We start from the raw sequence: 21,604 nt of genomic DNA on the forward strand, positions 1-21,604 counted from the left end.
GGAGAAAGCTTCAGGAGTGGTGAAGTAGTGCTTCTGGTGTCTATCTCTCCCTCTCCATCTCCCCTGTACTTTTCAAGTTCTCTCTTTATCCAAAATAAAGAATAAAATGAAACTTTTTTTTTAAAGAAAGAAAACAGAATCCTCTGTTTGCTGGCTAGATCATCAAGGATTGTAATGTGTTCTCACTGGGACAGCATTTCCTCCATGGTTAGAGAGCCGTGTGAGACTGTCACTGTTTATTCACATATTCAAAAATCAGGGCCTAAAGAGCAAACACAGCAAGAAAACCCCTGGTTTGCTCTACAGCCCAAACCTCAAATCAGCTTCTCCTTTTTTCCCACCCATTAGTTTAGACTCTGGCTGACTTGGGCAGAAGCTTTTTTCTAGTGGATAAGACCTCCTATAGGAGGAGTTTGTTGATTCTACTTAAGTTTCTGGAATCAGCTAGCCTGTACTGAGCATGAGCACACATTTATCCTGGGTCACTTATTCAGAAGGAGCTGGATAAGTCTCCGTAGGCATTAAACATAAGCCAACTCAAAGCAACCAGTACCACTTCGACATGCTTCACTTCGGACTGTGTCCACAGATAACATGCCTGCGATTTCAACCCTTCAGCTCCAGTACTCTGGTGAGACTGTTCCTAGCTCACAGGACTCCTCAACTCCAATTCGGGTGGTGCACTTCTTAACAAAGCCCCAGCACCTAGATATGGACCAGGGCCCAAGAGACAGAACACATGTGCACACGTATGCATAAGTTAGAGGAAAATAAATACCTTAAAGCAAAGTACACAATAGTTTGCAGTGACCCAATAAGTACAGCAAGCAAGTAGAAAGACCTAAAAAAAATATACAATAAAGTATTTAATCAAATAGTTTCTACCTAGACCTAGATGCTTTCCTCACCTACTTCCTATTTCTCTTCCCTCAATCACTCCAAGACTAACCTTCTCAGACAAAATAAGGACTACAAAAGCTGGATAAGGGCAAGAGACCAGCATACTTTAATGATGACTCCTTTGATTACTACAAGGCCACCTCATCTCCCAAGGGCCTAGTCAGGGAATCCTGGATCCCTACACAGACATGATGGGCCTAGACCTCTAACAGACCTCTCTCTGCACTGTCACTGGTCATCTCCATCAGGAACAATATAATGGACCTCTTTGTGGGCCCCTAGAGTGGATCAACAATGTAGATCAACAGTGGGGACTACCCCATTCTCTGAAGGGAGGTTGGACCAAAATACTCTACCACTCAAGGAAGATGGGTCCAGCAATGGGTGCAGCCCAGAATGCCCCTAGCTATGACCAAAGAATTTGAGCTCAGAACTACAGGGATGTAGAAGTTACACATGCTCCTGCACAGAATATGGGCCCCAGATCAAATCAATGGGATTTACAGTTAACAATATTTATATACTTTTCCCATATTTGAGAGCTACTTTCTGCCCTGATACAGCTTTCTAGTCCTTTTTCCAGCTCTGACACCATCTCCCTAGACAATACCTTTATCCCACCTGCATGTTTACTGTCAGGAACAGGTAAAAATTAGTAAAGTCATGAACCCTTGAAATATGCCTAAAATAAACCTACTAGCTTTTTCCAAAGTGGAGACCCCAAATCTCTTCTGCTATATTCTTGTCTTTAGGTTCATGATTAGTCAACAATTTTTCTCCTTTATATCTAAATGCTTTTTCAGACACCAAGTAGCAGATGTTACCATGATGCCAACCTGACTTCCCTGAGAAGACCTCACCAATGTTCTCTGAAGCCCCACCTCCCCAGAACCCTACCCCACTAGGGAAAGAAAAAGACAGGCTGGCATTATGGATTGACCTGCCAATTCCCATGTCCAGCAGAGAAGCAATTACAGAAGCCAGACCTTCCACCTTCTGCACCCCATAATGACCCTGGGTCCATACTCCAAGAGGAATAAAGAACAGAAAAGCTTTCAAGGGAGAGGATGGGATACAGAACTCTGAAGGTGGGAATTATGTGGAATTGTACCCCTCTTAGCCTATGGTCTTGTTGATATTTTTTATTTTATAAATAAATTTTAAAAAAAGATAAAAGAACACTGTGGGGGTATTTTTGCCTGAAGAAAATCCAAGCCAGATGGTAACAGAGTATCAAGAAAAGTAAGCCAGTCTCCCAAACTGTGCAAGAAAATTTTTAAGTCCTTTTGCTCTAGGTTCTCCTGTGCAATCTTTTGCCAGACCAGCAATTTCACTTCCTACTATGGGGCTTATTAAATCTTTAAGTGTGATTGGAAAAGAAGACACATAAAATATTTAAGTTCTCTTTGTCCATCAAAGTGTCCTACTTTGAACTGCTTGGGAGCAACAGCCGTGTGTGGGACCCATGGAATGTCCACGGGGCCAACAGCACAGTTTTGCCTAAAGCAGCCACTGGCCTCTCTTCAGTCCGAGGATTCAGAACAAGGGGCTTCCTTTACAGCAAACTCCAGGGAGTTTTAGTGAAACTAGGAAGATAGGTAAAATATGAAAAAGCAATAGCTGTTCCTCAGGGATAGAATACAGTCCAAAGATGAGCCAAAGCACCTCACGGAAGTAAAGTTGTCATTCCCTCTATCTATACTCCCAGATAGACCATATTGGCAAGAACGGGAGTGTTTGCTTCTCCCCAAGAGAGGTCATCCCACTTGGCGTTCACAGCAATCTTGATGTAAGATCTTGAGATGAGTATCCTTACTTTTGCTGTCTTGTAGAGAAGGAAATGGAAGCTAAAAGAAATTGAGTAATTTTCCTGTAAGTGAAGTAGCCAAGATTGGAACATAAGTGTTCTGGTTCCAGTTGTCCTAATGCCACCATCTCTCTTGGCATGAAACCAACAAATCCAAGTACTGAAGAGAATATTTGAGAAGCAATTCAGTTTGCCTTGAATTGTTGCAAGAATTCTTACATGATAATTATAATGGACTTTGCTAGAAAGTGGTCTTTGTGAAGCAAAGATGATCTGTATGAAGAAATCATGCTCACTAGAGGTTACCTCACATGCTAGACTTCATGGAAGACCCAAGGTTTCACAATTAAACAAAGAGATTTCTTTTTTCTCTCTTCATTTACTGCAAGTAAAATAGACTCTTTGTCACCTTTAAAACCCATACAATTGTCATTTTTACCTGTCTTTTTTTTTTCCTGGTGGTGCCAGGCCCTTATGCATGAATAATTTCACTACTCCTGAGCTGAGTTTTCATTCTCTTTATTTCAGATAGAGAGGGAGAGAGCAAAGGAGAAAGAAGAGGCACCACAAAACCACTCCACTGTCTGTGGAGCTCCCATGTAGTTCTGAAACACAAACTCAGCTGTCTCCTGCAACTATTCTTCTTCAGATAAAGAGGGTTTTCTCCTGGGAAAGTTAGAACCATTAAACAACTGGAGAAAATGGAGATACTATGGGGTGAGTGGTAAAGATGTCTGTCTGTGCCTGGAAAAACCATGGGATTTCAGGCTGGATGGGACGTCTGGGAGCATCCGATGACAATCCAAATAAGTGCTCTCCTGGCAAACCCTGAAGGCCCAGCAGTAAAGCAAGTTCCAAGGCACCATGGTCAGTGAGTGGCCAGGTTGGTCAGAATTTCAGTCCAGGGCGAGGGTAGATAGCATACTGGTTATGCAAAGAGACTTTCATACCTGAGGCTCCAAAGTCCCAGGTTCAATCCCTCATACCACCATAAACCAGAGCTGAGCAGTGCTCTGGTTAAAAAAAAAAAAAAAAAGAAAAAGAAAAGAAAAAGAAAAAGAATTTCAGTCCAAATGCACTTTCCATTTAATCACAGTTTCCAGAGATATATCTTAAGCCCACCCCCCCCCTCCCCACCTGCAGGGGGAGTCGCTTCACAAGCGGTGAAGCAGGTCTACAGGTGTCTCTCTTTCTCTCTCCCTCTCTGTCTTCCCCTCCTCTCTCCATTTCTCTCTGTCCTATACACACACACACACACACACACACACACACACACACACACACAATGACATCAATAACAAAAACAATAATAACTACAACAATAAAAATAATAACATGGGTAACAAAAGGGAATAAACAAATAAATATTTAAAAATAGAAAAGAGGGGAGTCGGGCGGTAGCGCAGCGGGATAAGTGCACATGGAGCAAAAAGCAAGGACCAGCGTAAGGATCCTGGTTTAAGCCCCGGCTCCCCACCTGTAGGGGAGTTGCTTCGCAATCGGTGAAGCAGGTCTGCAGGTGTCTCTCTTTCTCTCCCCCTCTCTTTCTTCCCCTCCTCTCTCCATTTCTCTCTGCCCTACCCAACAACAGCGACATCATAACAACAACAATAATAATAACTACAACAATGAATCAACAAGGGCAACAAAAGGAAATACTTTTTAAAAATACATTAATACGATATTTTAAAAAAATAGAAGAGATTATATCTTATTTCTTTATTCCCTTTTGTTGCCCTTGTTGTTTAATTGTTGTAGTTATTGTTGTTGTTGGATAGGACAGAGAGAAATGGAGCGAGGAGGGGAAGACAGAGAGGGGGAGAGAAAGAGAGACACGTGCAGACCTGCTTCACCACTTGTGAAACAACTCCCCTGCAGGTGGGGAGCCAGGGGCTGGAACAAGAATTCTTGCATTTTTGTGCCAAGTGCACTTAACCTGCTGCGCTACCTCTGGACTCCTGAGATTGTATCTTATTTCTATATACACTCCAGTTAGGGTCCCAAAGCTTTTTTAAAAATTTTGTTTATTTATTTACTTATTTATTTATTAGATAAAGACCACCAGAAATCGAGAGGAAAGGGGAGGTAGAGAAGGAAACAGAGACACCTGCAGCAGTGCTTCAGCACTCGCAAAGCTTTCCCACGAAAGGTGGGGACCAGGGGCTTGAACCCAGATCCTTGCACATTGTAGTATGTGTGCTCAATCAAATGTGCTACCACCTGCCTCCCTCCCCAGATCTCTAGGACTACCTTTGAAATGACTATTGGGGAAACTGCTAACATTTCCCCATCTTGAACTCTTCAGGATGTGGAAGGGAAAAAAGAATGTGTCTTTTCTGACACCCACAGCAACAGCTAACAGAAGCCCAAGTGTACTGAGCTGGGCACTAGTTGGGTACAACCATATAAGGTTCTTCCTATTTTGCAGATATGGAGAGTGAGGCATGAAGTACTCAAGGAGCAGGTCTGAACAGCCACAAGTGGTGAGAGGTGGAGACAGAACCAGACTTCAGCTCCATTCTGCATCAAAGGCCGGACTGCAAGCCAGAGACATGCAGGATCCAGAGAAACTCAACCCAAAAGCTGGCTGTCCAGAGGAACTCATATACCAGCCAGCTGTCCCTGCGAAAACTGCAGGCTCTGCCTAGCTGGAAGAGGGGGCTCCCTTTGCAAAAGGAACTTAGGAATCTTCACTGCTTTGTTTATTTTGCTACTGCCAAGGTGTCACCACTCTGGGATGGCTTTTTATTTATTTATGTTTCTTCAGCTAGAGAGAAACAGAGACAAAAACAGAGAGAAAAGAAGCTTCCTCCACTGCTGCACACAAACACAACTCACAGCTGGGTCTCATATACTTTAGTTTCTTGCTTCTGTTCTAACTCTTTCACTGGGGGATGAGAGTGCAGTTAGGAAAGAAACATTCAGACTGGGGGTTTAGCAGGGACACTTGCACTTGTCTCTGGAGCTGGCCAAGAATAACGAATTCATGTGAGCCTCTCATTGCTAACCTTAATCACCAGCCTGTTGGCTTTTGAGACTGAGGAATTCGTGTTGGCTTTGATGGAGCATTTTTAAAAGGACACTGAATTAAAGTACTTGACCTGGTATGTAACTCAAGGGCAGTCATCCCACAGATGACATTCTACTTACTGATTTTTAAAACCTAGTTTCTCTTTCGGAAAGAATAAAATAGGAGCTGGAAAGCATTTACTCTTTTATAATTCTTATTTTATTTATTTATTTTGCCATTTAAAAAATTTTTATTCATAAGATGGAAACACTGAGAAGACCATAGGATAAGAAGGGTACAATGCCACACAAATCCCATCACCGTAACTCCATACCCATTCCCTCCCCTGATAGCTTTCCTATTCTTTAACCCTCTGAGAGTATGGACCCAGGGTTATTATGGGGTGCAGAAGGTGGAAGGTCTGGCTTCTGTAATTGCTTCCGGGCTGAACATGGGCATTGGCAGATCAATCCTTCTCCCAGCCTGTCTTTCTCTTTCCCTAGTGGGGCAGATCTCTGGGGAAGCGGGGTTCCAAGACACATTGGTGGGGTTATCAGAGGATTTTATACTCTGCAAAAAAATAAAAATAAAAATCGCAATTACAGATAATTAATATCATTAAAAACAATAGATTATAATTAAAATTATAGCAGTGATATCTCTCATTTACTATGAGTCTACTTTAGATCATTTGCTTTTTTTTTTTTAGCACTTTCCATCTACTGATTCAGCTCATTAATTCACTAGTACAGTGAAGTATGTACAATTGTCCCTATTTTATTTTATTTATTTATTTTTTTAAATTTTTTAAATTTTTTATTTAAGAAAGGATTAATTAACAAAACCATAGGGTAGGAGGGATACAATTCTTATTTTATTTTTAATACTGACAGAAAGGTAGAGAAAGAGTGAAAGAGACCACAGTATCAAAGTCTCCTTCAACACAGTGGAGGCTGGGCTTGAACCCGGGTTGGACACAGAGCAAAAAGTGTACTACCCAAGTGAGTAATTTCTCCAGTCCTGAATGCACTTACCTTGAAATGCTCCAGATACCTTGCTTCTCGGCTCCCATGTGCACTCAAGCTTACCATCACTTACTTGTGCTGTTTGTTTTTGGCAAGCAGTGCCATCACCTTTTCTTCTTAACTCCTGTGAAGCTGTACTGTGCAGTGCTGCAGAGCTCTAGACATGCCGTGTGTTTATTCATTTCATTTTCAGTTTCCCTAAAGGGCTTTTCAGTATATAAAGCACCAATTGGAGTCAGAGGGAAAGGAGGGCTCAGTAGGAACATGGTCTTTGGAGCACATAATCTAAGGCAAATTACATAACCTGAGTTGTTAGGAAAATCTACCCAACTGGCTGGGTTACTAGAAGATGGTAATAGTTTGCTTGGGCTGCCATAGATGATCAGACTAGGTGACTTACACAACAGTTTATCACAGTTCTGGAGACTGCAAGTCCAAGATCAATGGGTTTGCAGGTTTGGTTTCTTTTGAGGCCTTTCTGCTTGGCTTGCAAATCACCACCTTCCTGCTGAGTCCTCATGGTCTTTCCTTCCTCAGTGTATCCATGTTTGTGTCTATACTTTCACCTCTCACCAGTTGGATGGGGGCCAACTGTTAATATAGACTACCTCATTAGAGACCTTATCTCCAAATATAGTCACATTCTGCATTACTGGAAGTATAGAACTTCAACATATAAAATTTGGGGGTGTCCAATTTTGCTCAAGGATTAATGAGAATAGTGGCTTGATAAAGAGTTCACATTTTTTTCCTTTGGCTCTGAAAAAAGAACTTACATTATAGAATCATAGAGCTACCTTCAACTCCTGGTTGTACTGCTTTTTATGTGAATTTGTGCCTGTCTTTTATTTATTTATTTAATGCTAGTCTGTGATTTATTTACTCACAAATAAGAGAGGGGGAGAGAGAGAGAGAAGGAAAGGAGAAGGAGGAGGAAGAGGGGGAGGAGGAGAAGAAGCACAGCATCACTCAGGACCTCACGCATCAGAGTCCAATACTCCACTCACTGTGTAGTCTCCTAGGCTGCTTAACCTGTTTCAACATCTGTGATATGGGAATAAAATATCTTGCTCAAAGGGACTATGGTGGAAAGAGTTATGTAAGGAGCTTAACAGTATCTGGAAGAAGTAGGCAGCATGTATTTGCTATTTTTTATCATTATTTCTAGGTATGGTTGTGATTAGGGTTTCCTATTCCTTTTTTGTCAGTATGGGCAACTAGCCTTGTTAATGGTCTGTGAATTAAATCAACAAAATGACAAATTTTTTCTAGAGATTTCAAGAAACCTTTCTTTCTCCCTTTCTTTTCTTTACTTTCTTTTTTTTTTTTTTTTTTTTTTTGTGGTGCCAGGGAATGAGTGAACCCAGCGTCTTTTGCATCTGTGCTACCACTGAGTAGTCTCCTAAACCCTTCAGCCCCTCCCCCTTTTTTCATTTATTTAGAGAGATGGAGAGAGCAACACAGAGATGAAAGGAGTAATAGAAGGAGACACCACAGTACTGCTCCACCATCCATGGTGCTTCCGTGTAATGCTGAAGCTTGCTGAAGCTTGATCCAGCTCCTCACACTTAGCAAAGCAAGCAGTCTAGCCAGTGAGTTATTACCCAGCCCCCCAAAGCATACATTACTGGACCAGCTAAATAGCTAACTTGGCTGGCATACTGCTTGGCCATGTGCATGACCCAGTTTTGATCCCAACCCCCACTGCACTGAGGGAAACTTTGATGCTGTGGTCACTTTTACTCTCTCTGACTTTTCTGTATCTATCTAAAAGGGGGGGGGGGCATATTCCTTCCTACTCTCACTTCCTCTCTCACCCATTTATTTCCCTTCCTTCTTTCCTGGTGTCCACCAATGCTTCAACACTTGCTATCTATTTTCAGAGAGAGAGAGAAAGTGTGTGTGAGGGGGGGAATAGGAAGAGGAAGACACTGAAGTTTCTCCCATTGCAGTGGGGGCTATGCTCAAACCCGGGTTGCATGCATGGCAAAGTAAGCACCCTCCCAGGTGGGCAATCTTTTTTTCCTCTTTATTGGGGGATTAATGTTTTACATTTGACAGTAAATACAATTGTTCGTACATGCATAATATTCCTTAGCTTTCCACATAATACAACCCCCACTAGGACCTCTGTCAGCAGGTGAGCAATCTTACTAGCCCTCAAGATATATTTTTTTGGCAGCCCAGGTGAGGCAATTGAATAAGTGACCCTCAGAAGTATAAGGTCCCACGTTTGATCTGGCATCCCATATGCCAAAGTGATGCTCTGGTGTTCTCTCTCTCTCTCTCTCTCTCTATCTCTTTCTCTCATAAATAAGTTAAAACTTAAAAAAACTTGATCGATCAGCTTAACAAAAACATTAGCAGAGGAGGTAATTGAAACATGCTCCATGAAGCTTTAGCATGGTGGGTTGGGGAGATAGCATACTATAGTTATGCACAAAGACTCTTATGCTTGAAGCATAAGGTCCCAGATTTAACCTCCAGTAACACCATAAGCCATAGCTGATCAGTGCTCTGGAGAAAAAACAAAAACAAATCCTTATGCCATAATGATTACCTGCAAGACCACATCAGACCTAACAGTAGCAGAGCATCTCCCTCCCAGAGTGAGGGAGTCCCTCCACCTATTTCTTCTTGCTTTAGCCCATCCTTAGAGCAGTAGCTAGAAAGACAGCAAGAGGGAAAGCAATCAGCATGCTACAGAGGGTTCTACCAGTACATGTAAGGAAGTGACTAAACTAAAAAGGTGTTTCTACTTCCAGTCAGAAAGAGGCTTCCAGACAGAGGCCAGTTCTATTTCAACAATTCCAAACTATCAAGATAAGAAACAGAAACCTTCTAGAAGTATGACTAATCCTCACCACCACACATACTACCACTATATGGCTACAGCAGTGCGACTCCAGAAACAGTCTGTGGATCTGTGCCAACTAGCAAACTATTTGCCACTGGTCTATGATAAAGCACAAAAGAGTAAGCATCAGAAAGTTTTAATAGCTATTTAACAGGGTATTGAGTTACTGGATGCGTCATGACATGTTTTTCTATGTAAAGATGTATCATTATTTTTCTGAGAACCCAGTAATTTTTATCTGCTATTCATATGCATGTATCTTGTTCTTTGTCCCTTTTATTTTTCTGGAAACTTTTGTTTTTCTTCAGTAAGATGAGCATTTACTGGGAGAAAATACAGAGAAGGACACGAAAGTATAAGCCTTATAGGCATGTAGACCTGACAGTGTGTGTGTGGCGGGGGGGGGGGGGGATGACACTAGAAGGTCTGCAAACTTACTCTTATGGTACTTACAAAATTACTGACCCATGGCAACCAGTTTTAGAGCAGATAGCTTTAAGCATTGAATTATAAGCTAATTATCTCATTTATTTATTCTGAATTTTTGGATCAAGATAGAGAGAAATTGAGGAGGGGAAATAGTGGGAGAGAGACACACCTACAGCTCTGCTTCACCACCCTTAAAGCTTTCCCCCTACAGATGGGGACCAGGGATTTGAACCTGGGTCCTTGTGCACAGTAATGTGAGTGCTTAACCAGGTACACCACTGCCTGGCCCCAGCTTCTAATTATCCCTAGGAGGGTGAACAAGTAATGTTCATAGCTGTATAGAATACTATTTCTTGAGTCCTAGCACATTTTACCCCAAAACAGAAAACACAATATGGCTCCCCAGAAGGTAATGTAGCAGTTAACTGTTGAACTTCTAAGTTTAAGGTCCTTAGGTTTGATCCCTGCTATTGTATGTGCCAGAGTTGATGTTCTGGCCACCATCTCCTCATCCCCCACCCCCTGCAAAGTACATTTTTTTTTTAATCTTGGGAGCCAGGTGGTCGTGCACACAGTGGAGTGCACGTTAGCATGTGTAAGGACCTGAATTTGGAGCCCCTCCCCACCTGCAAGGAGTAAGCTTCAAGTGTCTTTCTTTTTCTACTTCCCCCTTTCCTCTCAATTTCTCCCTGTCCTAGCAAATTAAGTAAAAAGGAGAAAAACGGCCATGGGAGAGCAGTGGATTCAGTGTAGGAACTGAGCCTTAGGGGATAAACCTGGTGGAAAAAAAAAAAAAAAGGAGGACCATAGGAAAAATGGGCAGAAGTATATATAGACAGACAGACACCTATAGAAATAAGTCAATCCATATATGTAAACTTAGGAGAACCACTGTAGGTTTTAGTGGAGAGAACGGGGACACAGAACTCTGGGAACTATGTGGAATTATATCCTTCTTATCCTGTAATTCTGCAAATCAATTTTTAAAAATCCTAAAGAAATACAATAAAACTATGGCTTTTTTTCCCTTCATTTTATCTTAGAACAAAATGGCAGTTTGCTTTCCTATATATATAAAAATATATATAGGAAAGGCATCAAGAGAGCTCCCTGGGCAGGGTGACTGCCTTGCCATGTGTGCTGAAGTCCTGGCATTGCATGGGAAGTGCCAGCACTCAGGGAGAGCTTCCTGTGGTATAGTGTCTCTTCCCTTTGTGTGAAAGTCAGCTAGAGCAATGACAGCTTGTGCGGAGGTTCTAGCAGGGGAGTATAGCTACTAGTATATCCTCGACTGACCAAAAACTCGTCCGTTGGGGAAGGTGGTCCTCTTTGACCAAGCACACAGCTTCAGGAGGAATGCATATGGAACTGTGAGGAAGGAAGGGGACACCTACCTAGCCAGGCAGATCAGCTGAATCAATCCTAGCAATCAATGGGGTGACAGATGTCGCAGCCAGGTCACCCTCACATCCACAGCTAGAGCAATGAAATCACCTATGTGCAAGGCCCCACTCCACAAAAATAACCATATGCACACACATATTTACATATTTGTACACATATGCATATACATATGGAAAGAGAGTAAAAACCAGCTTCCAGCACCCATTCCAATCCAAATTTCTACCATATTGGAAATAATGTCAAGGTTTTTAAAAATTTTTTTTTTTTTACTTTATTTATTGGATAGACAGTCTGAAATAGAAGGGGGGGGGAGACAGAGAGGAAGAGGGAGACAGAAAGACACTTGCAGCACTGCTTCACAACTTGAAAATCTTTACCCCTGCAGGTTGGGGACCCAGAGCTCGAACCCAGGTACTTTCGCATTTTAACATATGCCCTCAACCAAGTGCATCAGCACCTGGCCCCTGCCAAGGGCTCTTTACTCAATGGTTATAAAGGCTACAGATAAAATACCTGGTTCAAAACAGGAAGGCAGATCTCAGAGGAAGCAATCCTTAGTGAAACCCAAAATTTGGGTTCAAATTTTGATGTTGACTAAGTGATAATCGCTCCCAGTCAGCTTCCTTAAACTACAAAAACAAACAAACAAACAAACAAAAAACAGAGATCTTAAAATTCTCTGCCCAACCTATATAATGAGAATAGTGGGAGAGGAACATGAGAAGTGTGAAATGTACATCAGAAAAATCAAAGTGCAGCAGACACCCACAGGGATTAGTACCATGAGCCCAGACCTCAACGACCCACAGTCTCTCATAAAATGTTGCTGTGATATGATTGATCAGAGTATGATGTTTCAAATGTTTTGTTAGTCAGCAGTTTGTAAAATTAGAAAATATTACCTTCAAATTCTTCTCTGTGCAGATAACAGTCATTTTATAATAAGCAATGGCTTGTTTCTACCCTGCTAGGCATCTAGCACTGTCGTGAGCATTAAGAGGCAGGTGGCAGGTTAGCACATGAAGCCTGCAGGCAGTAGCCAGAGGCAAGTTTAAGGTGGCATTTGACATACAGTAGGAACTAGAGAAGTGCTACTCTTTCCCCAATGATAAGCTACTTGGACAATGATCCTCTCAAAAGATACACAAACTTAAAAATGCACCATTTCCTGCTTCCTCTATAGAGCCTATATTTCCTCCAGTCCTAGAACCTCTAGGGTGGGGCTCACTTTCCTGTATGCTTCTCTCAATTCATATCAATTGACACTGCATCTGCTGATCCCAACCTAATCAACACAGTGAGTACCACCTCGGCATGCTTCACTTTGGACTGTGTCCAGAGACGTCAGACACCAGGTTCCAGATGCTACCATGATGCCAACGGGACTTCTCTGGGTAGATGGCCCCACCAATGTGTCCTGGAGCCCCACTTCCCCAGAGCCCCAACCCACTAGGGAAAAAGAGAGAACAGGCTGGGAGTATGGATCGACCTGTCAACGCCCATGTTCAGCGGGGAAGCAATTACAGAAGCCAGACCTTCCACCTTCTGCTCCCCATAATGACCTTGGGTCCATACTCCCTGAGGTATAAAGAGTAGAAAAGCTATCAGGGGAGGGGATGGGATGGAGTTCTGGCAGTGGGAATTGTGTGGAGTTGTATGTACCCCTTTTATCCTATGGTTTTTGTCAATGTTTCCTTTTTATAAATAAAAATTTTAAAAAATGCACCATTTCACTCCTATAGCTTAGACAAAAGAAGACTAAAAAAATCATGTTTTGTTTTAGCTTTATTGTAGACATTTGTTTTAGCTTTATTGTAGACACAAAAGACACACAAGTAGACAAACACATGCTTTATAAAATATACATTCTCATGTGTGAGAAAATATAGATACTAGGAAAGAGTCACACTGAATGGTAACTTGGCTTGCCACTCTCTTTAGTTATACCTAGTACCAGGGCTGCTCAGATGGACATCCTCTGACTGGGGGGAAGGAAGCAGGAGGGAATGTACAGAGCAGAAATATCCCCTTTACAGATCAACAGCCCATTTTAAGTAACCAAGAGATATTCCAAGAGTACTTGACAACCTGATGATCAATTTTCTCTTTCAAGACAGTTATAGTTGATAAAAGATGACTTTATTCCATATATCTGAAAACCGCCTCAAATTAAGCTGTTCTTTCCACTTTTTCACCTCACCCCTTGGCAGTGGACTGCTAAGAAGCAATATACAACCTTGAAGGAGGTTCAAATAATATTCTTAACACAGATACAGTTTTTGCTACCCACAAAATCTTCAGATTCATGGGCTTTTAGGTGTTGATAAAAGCAACTCATGTAAATATTTTGCAGTAGTTTATGGATACGTGTGAACATATGTTCTCTCTCACAGAAACTGGTGTATATCTAGGTTTTGGGACTTTGTTAGAAAGTGAACCACCTGAGATGGAATTAGAGTGTACTATGAAAGGAATAGGTCTCACCCGAGTAATGAAGCTGAAGGGTTGTCATTCCACATGTGAAGTCTCTCTGGACACAGTCTGAAGTGAAGCATGTTGAGGTGGCAATCGGTGCGTTGGTTAGGTTGTGATCAGCAGATGCAATATTATTTGATATGGATTGGGAGAGGCATACAGGAAAGTGGGCCCTATCCCAGAGGGATAGAGAGTGGCAAAGCTATCAGGGGAGGGGGTGGGATATGGAGACTGGGTGGTGGGAATTGTGTGGAGTTGTACCCCTCCTACCCTATGGTTTTGTTAATTTATCCTTTCTTAAATAAAAAAAAAAGCAACTCATAATATGTTTTCTTCTAATCAGACTTTGTTCTTTTTGTCAATAAGCCAGGAAGTTGTCAAAAAAGAAAGAAAAGAAAGATGGATGTTGGTTTAAACTATATTCCACACAAAAAAAGTTGTAAATTAGAAAAAAGAAGGAAAAAAAGCAGAAGGGGCCAGCTGGTGGCACACCTGGTTGAGTACAAATGTTTCAGTGTTCAAGAACCCAGGTTTGAGCCACAGTCCCTATCTGTAGGGGAAAGCTTTGTGAGTAGTGAAGCAGTGCTACAGGTGTCTGTCTGTCTCCTTGTCTCCACCCTTCGCTCTCAATTTCTGGCTGCCTTTATCCAATAAACAGAGAGAATACCAAAAAAAGTTAAAAAAAAAAAAAAAAAAGCAGCAGAAACAACTGCTAAACTGAACTGGAGAGACCATGGGATAGAAAAATGCAGCATTATTTGCAAGTTGTCCAAATATCTTAGCTCAGCCTTCTAATGCCTAAGTGTTTCACAATTTCCTATGTAATCTGTATCAAGAAGCAAAACAAAGTGGAGAATGAGCTGACAACACATTCACGTCTGTTGCCCCATTACCGCTCTGGCATTTCTGGGGATACTAAAATTATTAGAAAAGATCCTAGTATTGGATATATAACTGAACACAATTCCAACCCCATACAAAATGTAGTTCCACTAATAAGAAACATGAATAAGAATTCACTGAAGTAAAAGATGGGGTTACAATATGTTATGGGCTTAATTTCTATTATGGTAATGTCATTTATATTAGCAGCTACTTACAGACTTCCTCAAAGGAATAAGCCCAGGGTATCATATTCTCTGTTACAAACATACCCTTTTTTCATTCAAAATGCAAAATTAATTTTAAAAAAATTATTCTGTGATTTTCTCTAATTGTATATGAAAGAATTCTGAAGGACAAAGTTTTAAGAATACCAAACTGCTTCTGGAGATTTCCAATAATGAGAGTGAAAGAGGCTTTAAAAGTTATCTTGCCCATACTCCACCTGAATGCAGAACTTTCCTCAATGTATTAGCAGCAAAATACTTTGTTTCTGATATACATTCTCCACAAAAGGCAATTATTACAACTCTCAAACTAATCTAATTTCTAGAGAATTAGCATAGATAGAATTATTAGCAAGTATATGCTGGATCTTGCTATCTGCCCAACTGATAAGATACCTGTCCTCTGGAATAAAAGGAGTGAATCTAGTTCTTATTTCATATAACAATTCTTTAAGAAAATCTTTTTGAAGATTTATTCCCTTTTGTTGCCCTTGTTTTATTGTTGTAGTTATTATTGTTGTTGTTATTGGATAGGACAGTGAGAAATGGAGAGAGGAGGGGGAGAGAAAGAGAGACACCTGCAAACCTGCTTCACCATTTGTGAAGTGACTCCCCCGCAGGTGGGGGGCTGGGTGTTCCAACCAGGATCTTTATGCCGATCCTTGGCTTTGTGCCACCTGAGCTTAACTCACTGCAGTACTTCCCGACTCCCAAGAAAGATCTTTACCACTTTTTTTTTGAAAATGGATATCAGAGTCTAAGTTGCTTGACTTCTAAATGTCCCTGTGAAAACCTTCTAATGGGCAGCATGAAGGTTACCTTATAGTAAAACACACATTTAACACATTCTGAGGAGCACTTTAAAAGCTACTGCACATTATAGGCTAGATTTTTGCTATGTCTCAAATCACATCAATTCCATAGCAGGAACATACTTTTGAAGTTGCTGAGTGAAAGAAAAATGAATGGCCTTGTGCCATTAAGTCTTAGCACTCAAGAAAAATGCTATTTCTTCTTCCAGGTAGACTTGAAGAATTAGTCAAAGAGGTACACAGGCAAAATAACAGAATTCATATGTCCCTACAGGAATGAAGTAGAAATGGAGGTGAGGGGAGCACACAGATTCTTCTCTCAGCATTTTAAACTGCCTTGCTTTGCAACATGCTTAATCGGGTTAGCATTAGGCAGACATTGCACAGCTGGGAAGAAACACCAATGACCTTACTAACCCTGCTATAGTAGAGACTATTTTGTGATGTTTTAACCAGAGGTTGGCTATTCACATTTAAACACTTTTTTATTTTTATTTTTTTTTTTGCTATTGTTATTTAGGTAACACAGAATATCTAGGGGAGATATTGCAACCATTTGAGCTGACATAAAAGTGAACCTGGTCAAACAGAAGACCACACTCTTGGTACCACTGGCAAAAGGACTACTGCTGCAGCAGAGAAGTGATACCTAGTAAATTTTAAGTTTTCTAGAGCACTGGTTCATACTCTTCTTTCCATCCTCTCCCACAGAACAGACAGCTGATGTTCACCTGAAGCTTAGCTCTCACTATACCAATTCTAAATAAGAAAGCCTATCAAATTTTGAGTGATGACATTGTAATTTAAAAGGATGACCCTGAATATACCGGACAGCTATGTAAGTCACAAACTAGCTATACAACTCTGGACTGACTCATAGTTCGGCTTGTTGTAACACCTGCATTCATTCAGATCTGCCGTTCTAGAGAACAAGAGGTGGTTTTCAATCAAGTCAAGATTCTTGAAGTTTATTGATACTGTTTAAAGTAAGAAAGTTTCTTCTCATGTTACTGAGAAAACAAATCTGGCTCAAATCCAAGCAAGCAGCACTGCTCTTGTTCTACTCTAATAGACATTTTATAAAAGCAGCTTCTTATTAGAGTAGCACAGTCCTCCTTGGTTCTTGGAGGGATCACAGATTCATAGAAGGTTACAGGTGGAAAGGGAATTAGGTGGAAGAGAGAATTTAGTAAGATGCCCTCATTTTATAAATATGAAAATCAAGCTTCAAAGTAAGTGGGATTTCTCTTAATTATACAATGTATAAGCAGAAGAGTTAAGAATCAGAGCCCATGAGACAGAACACACGTGCACATGTACCTTTAAGTTAGGGGAAAATATACACCTTAAAGCAAAACTGCACAATAGTTTTCAGTGACCCAAAACAGCAAGCAAGTAGAAAGACATTAAAAAAATAATAAACAGATTAAATGATACTTATATACTTTTCCCATATTTGGGAGCTACTCTCTGCCCTGATATAGCTTTCTGGTCCTATTTCCAACTCCGACACCATCTCCCCAGACAATACCTTTGGTCTACCTGCAGATTAGCTGTCAGGCTCATGCAAAAATTAGTAAAGTCATAGGCCCCTTGGAATATACCTAAAATAGACCTACTAGCTTTTTCCAAAATGGAAATCCCCAAACTCATCTGCTATATTCTTGTCTCTAGGTTCCTGATTATTAAACAATTTGTTCTTCTTTTTATCTTAATGCTTTTCAGATACCAAGTTGCAAATGCTACCTGACTTCCCCAGACAGAAGATCTCACCAATGTATTCTGGAGCCTCACCTCTCCAAGGCCTGCCCCACTAGGGAAAGAAAGAAACAGGCTGGGAGTATGGACCGACCTGCCAATGCCCATGTTCAGCAGAGAAGAAATTACAGAAGCCAGACCTTCCACCTTCTGTACCCCATAATGATCCTGGGTCCATGCTCCCAGAGGCAGGAATAGGAAAACTTTCAGGGTTGGGGGGATGGGATACAGAACTTGGTGGTGGGAATTGTGTGGAATTGTACCCGTCTTATCCTATGGTCTTGTCAATATTTTTTATTTTATAAATAAATTAATAACAAAAATAATAATTTAATCAGGTCTCTTTAATAATAAGTCAATTTAGTAAAAAAAAAAATTATACTACAGCCTAGTAAGTAAGGAAAAGAAACAAACAAAAATGAAGGGCTAGAAAAATAGTGGAATTAAAGTGAAAATGAACAGAGTCTGAGTTGTAAGAGGAAGAAGCCAGCAGTGTTGTAGTATGAAAAAATGAGAGAAGTACTGCTACTTGAGAGAGAAAATTTTAGGGCTGAAGACTCATAAGAAATTAAGCCAATCCTGGGAGAAAAAAAGCTGAAATTTTTTGTTTTTAGAACTCTTGACATGTACAATGAGTTAGAGACAGTATTACTTAAGTGATTAAGTTATCTAGTAAGTAAGTAGGCTTACTAGATTTAGAGGGCAGAACCTGGTACTCGAAGTATGAGAATCAGGAAGCACAAAGATAGAATTTTGGTCCACTACACTCCATTAAAGTTAAGATCTTGTTTACATAATGCTTTTTTTGTTATTAGAAATTCAGGAAAACTTTTTGGCTTAGATAATTACCTATACAAAACAAGGATTATACCAAAGCTTTATAATATAACAATTTCTGTATGTTCTACTCCTAAAAGCACGCTTTTCTTCTTAAAATATACTGTGCATTGGTAGAAGTATTGTGACAATTAAAAACACACAGAGAGAAAAGAAGCAGTCTGGTTTCCTTGTCAGCTAAGTACTTGACTTAAAGAACATGTTCCCAAAACAAGTTTTCTTTAATCTATACATATATGTCTATGGCAAGACTGCTGGTCATTTGAAAAAGCTTTTTTATGCTAGAAAGGTAGTATTACCTGGCACACATAAAAGATGGCAAATGGTTAAAGCAGAAACTTTAGGTATGACAAAAGTGGTTAATTACACGAAGATTATGTTGTGTGTATGCAATTACTAGATACCCTGACTCTTACACATACTTTTTTTTTTGCCTCCAGGGTTATTGTTGGGGCTCAGTGCCTGCACCATGAATCCACTGCTCCTGGAGCCCATTTTTCCCCCTTTTGTTGCCCTTGTCGTAGCCTTGTTGTGGTTATTACTGTTGTTGTTGATGTTGCTGTTCGTTGCTGGATAGGACAGAGAGAAATCGAGAAAGGAGTGGAAGACAGAGAGGGGGAGAGAAAGACAGACACCTGCAGACTCACTGCCTGTGAAGCGACTCCCCTGCAGGTGGGGAGCCAGGGGCTCTAACCGGGATCCTTATGCGAGTCCTTGCGCTTTGCGTCACGTGCGCTTAACCCCCTGTGCTACCACCCGACCCCCACACATACTTCTTAATAAAGTTTTTAAATTTTAAACTAAACCAAGTTATACAAAATCTTGTCTGTGGTCTGAGTTGTTTTCAATATCATAACTGAATATTATATGTCATTTGAGTATATCAAGAATATTTACATTGCAGCCAACACAGATGGTTTACGAATACAAAAGTTATTTATAAATGCACATATATTTACAGTAAGATCATTGCGTGATAAGAGACCATTAAAAAATATTCACAAGAATACAAAATTCCTTGACCTATTTAATAGCTGGTCAAGTTTGAGAGCCTTGTCAAAGACCTTGAATATCAAAGTCCCAATCTCAATCGGATGCTTAAAACCACTGAGGAATCTCCAGGCATAAATTTCAGAAGGCTCTCAAAAGTTATATTTGTTCTTGAGAGGCAAAATATAACAATAATGTCTTCTCAGGATCATTTTGAAGGTTGAGACAATCTAGCACGTTAAGCAGCAATGAGACTCTTACTAATATGTAATGCACACCTGGGCATTACATATTAAAACCTGGAAACCACCAGAAAGTACATCTGTCCTGTACCTGCCAGTGCTGCATTTTTTTTTTTTTTTGTAGCTATACCCATTTCTGTCAGCCAGAACCCTTTCTTCAAGTGTCAACCCGGCTTTGACCTGGCACGTTATGATTGGGCCCTCCTCAATCGCTATCGAACAGGTCATGGCTGGTGCGCCGCTATGTTCCATTGCTGGGGAGCCAGAGACGACCCGAACTGCCCCTGCGGCTACAGACAGACTATGACCCACATAGTCAACGACTGCCACCTCTCCAGATTCAAAGGAGGTCTCGAAACTTTACATCAGGCTCAACCTGACGTTGACTGGCTACGGAAGAAGGGCAAACGCTAGAAGAAGAAGAAATTAGGTATAAGCCCAAATAAATGCCTGGCTTACCTTGGTATAGGTAGGTGTAATTGTAGACAAAGAGTAAAGCAAATGCTGACTTTGGGATTTCTTCTGCATTCTGAGGTAGTAATTATAAAATTAATTAATTTTGAGTCTTTGCCCAGATATCACCCTGGAGTGAGTCTCACGTGCCCTCACTGCCATCTTGAATGTTTCGAGTTCTACTAAAATCAAAACCATGGTCATGTAACCTGAGACAGGGCATGGGGGAGGCTGAACAGTCTGTCAAGTCTTCACTTTGATCAAGTTGTAGTGACTCAAGGATTGGATGCTGGGAAATGGAAGGATGAGGCAGACCAAGATCTTTGTTTATATTCCAGAGAGGCCGCTGCAATGTTTCTGAGAATGAAAGACAAAAATTATCAGTCACAACAAAGTTCTAAACAAATTTTCTAGAACTTAAAAGGTCCAATATTCCTGAATAAAACCACTAAAACCATTCACACTTGATATTTTCCTACTAACTAGTGAGACAAAATAAAAACTGGAACTATGTTCCCTCATTGTTCTTTGCTGAAAGCATGCTATTATATGGCTTCTACTTTCACCCATTATTAGAGGTTTTGCTGCTATAACAACTTAATACATAGATTTAAAAAAAAAAAAAACCAGATTCAGTACAACCATTTCATATTTAAATAATAAATGCTTGTTTAAAAATTGTTCTAAAAATAATCAACTATTTCCCAGTTTCTAACATGTCAATAATTCCTTTTTTTAAAAAAATAGGTAATTATAAAGATAAATTTATTAAGAACATATTATGCACACGGGAGAGACCTGGGAATTCTAAGAAATGTATGTCATACGATTTTTTAAAATATCTTTATTGGGGGATTAATAGTTTACAGTCGACAGTAAAATACAATAGTTTATACATGCATAACATTTCCCAGTTTTCCACATAACAATTCAATCCCCACTAGGTCCCCCTCTGCCTTCATGTTTCAGGACCTGAACCTTACACCCAACCCCCAACCCCCAACCTCAGAGTCTATTACTTCGGTGCATCACAACAACTTCAGTCCAAGTTCTGCTTAGTGTTTTCCCTTCTGGTTTTGCTTTTCAACTTCTGTCTATGAGTGAAATCATTGCTGTCATGGGATTTTAAATACCATCCTAAAAGTTTCCCTAGAGCAAAGGACTTTCTTCTTCCAAAGAAAGTAGGACCTAAATTATATTCTTATAACTTCAAATCTCCACTTTAAAAATAAAGACAAGGGAATTATCAATGTCTGTATGACACTCTTCTAAAGTTTTCTGTATGACCTTTGAATATTTAGACAGGACCTTGTCACTCCCAGAAAAGCTGTATCCATCATGTATAAAAAGACTTCTCTGTAACTTTAATCTCTAACAATCTCTGGTCTAGTTTAATCTGTTAACAGTAGCTAATTAATCCACATGCTATTTTGTTTGTTTCTGTCAAATGAGAAAACGACCAATACAACACAAGAAAAAGCCAGTAGGTGAAAGTG

The 21,604-nt window shown here is 40.4% G+C and overlaps 1 protein-coding gene across 4 annotated transcripts in view; it reads right to left on the reverse strand.

The window, feature by feature from the left end:
• Positions 1-13,199: 13,199 nt before the first annotated feature.
• Positions 13,200-21,604, reverse strand: part of LRIG2 (leucine rich repeats and immunoglobulin like domains 2) — a 62,898-nt gene continuing 54,493 nt past the window's right edge. For all 4 annotated transcript variants that reach the window (XM_060201862.1, XM_060201860.1, XM_060201861.1 and 1 more), the window contains exon 18: positions 13,200-20,465. In XM_060201862.1, the coding sequence (XP_060057845.1) occupies positions 20,251-20,465 (215 nt within the window). In that variant the 3' untranslated portion in view covers positions 13,200-20,250. The remainder of the gene's footprint in view (positions 20,466-21,604) is intronic.

This window comes from Erinaceus europaeus, chromosome 11 (genome assembly GCF_950295315.1).
Source record: "Erinaceus europaeus chromosome 11, mEriEur2.1, whole genome shotgun sequence".
In the NCBI taxonomy this organism is placed as follows: domain Eukaryota; kingdom Metazoa; phylum Chordata; class Mammalia; order Eulipotyphla; family Erinaceidae; genus Erinaceus; species Erinaceus europaeus.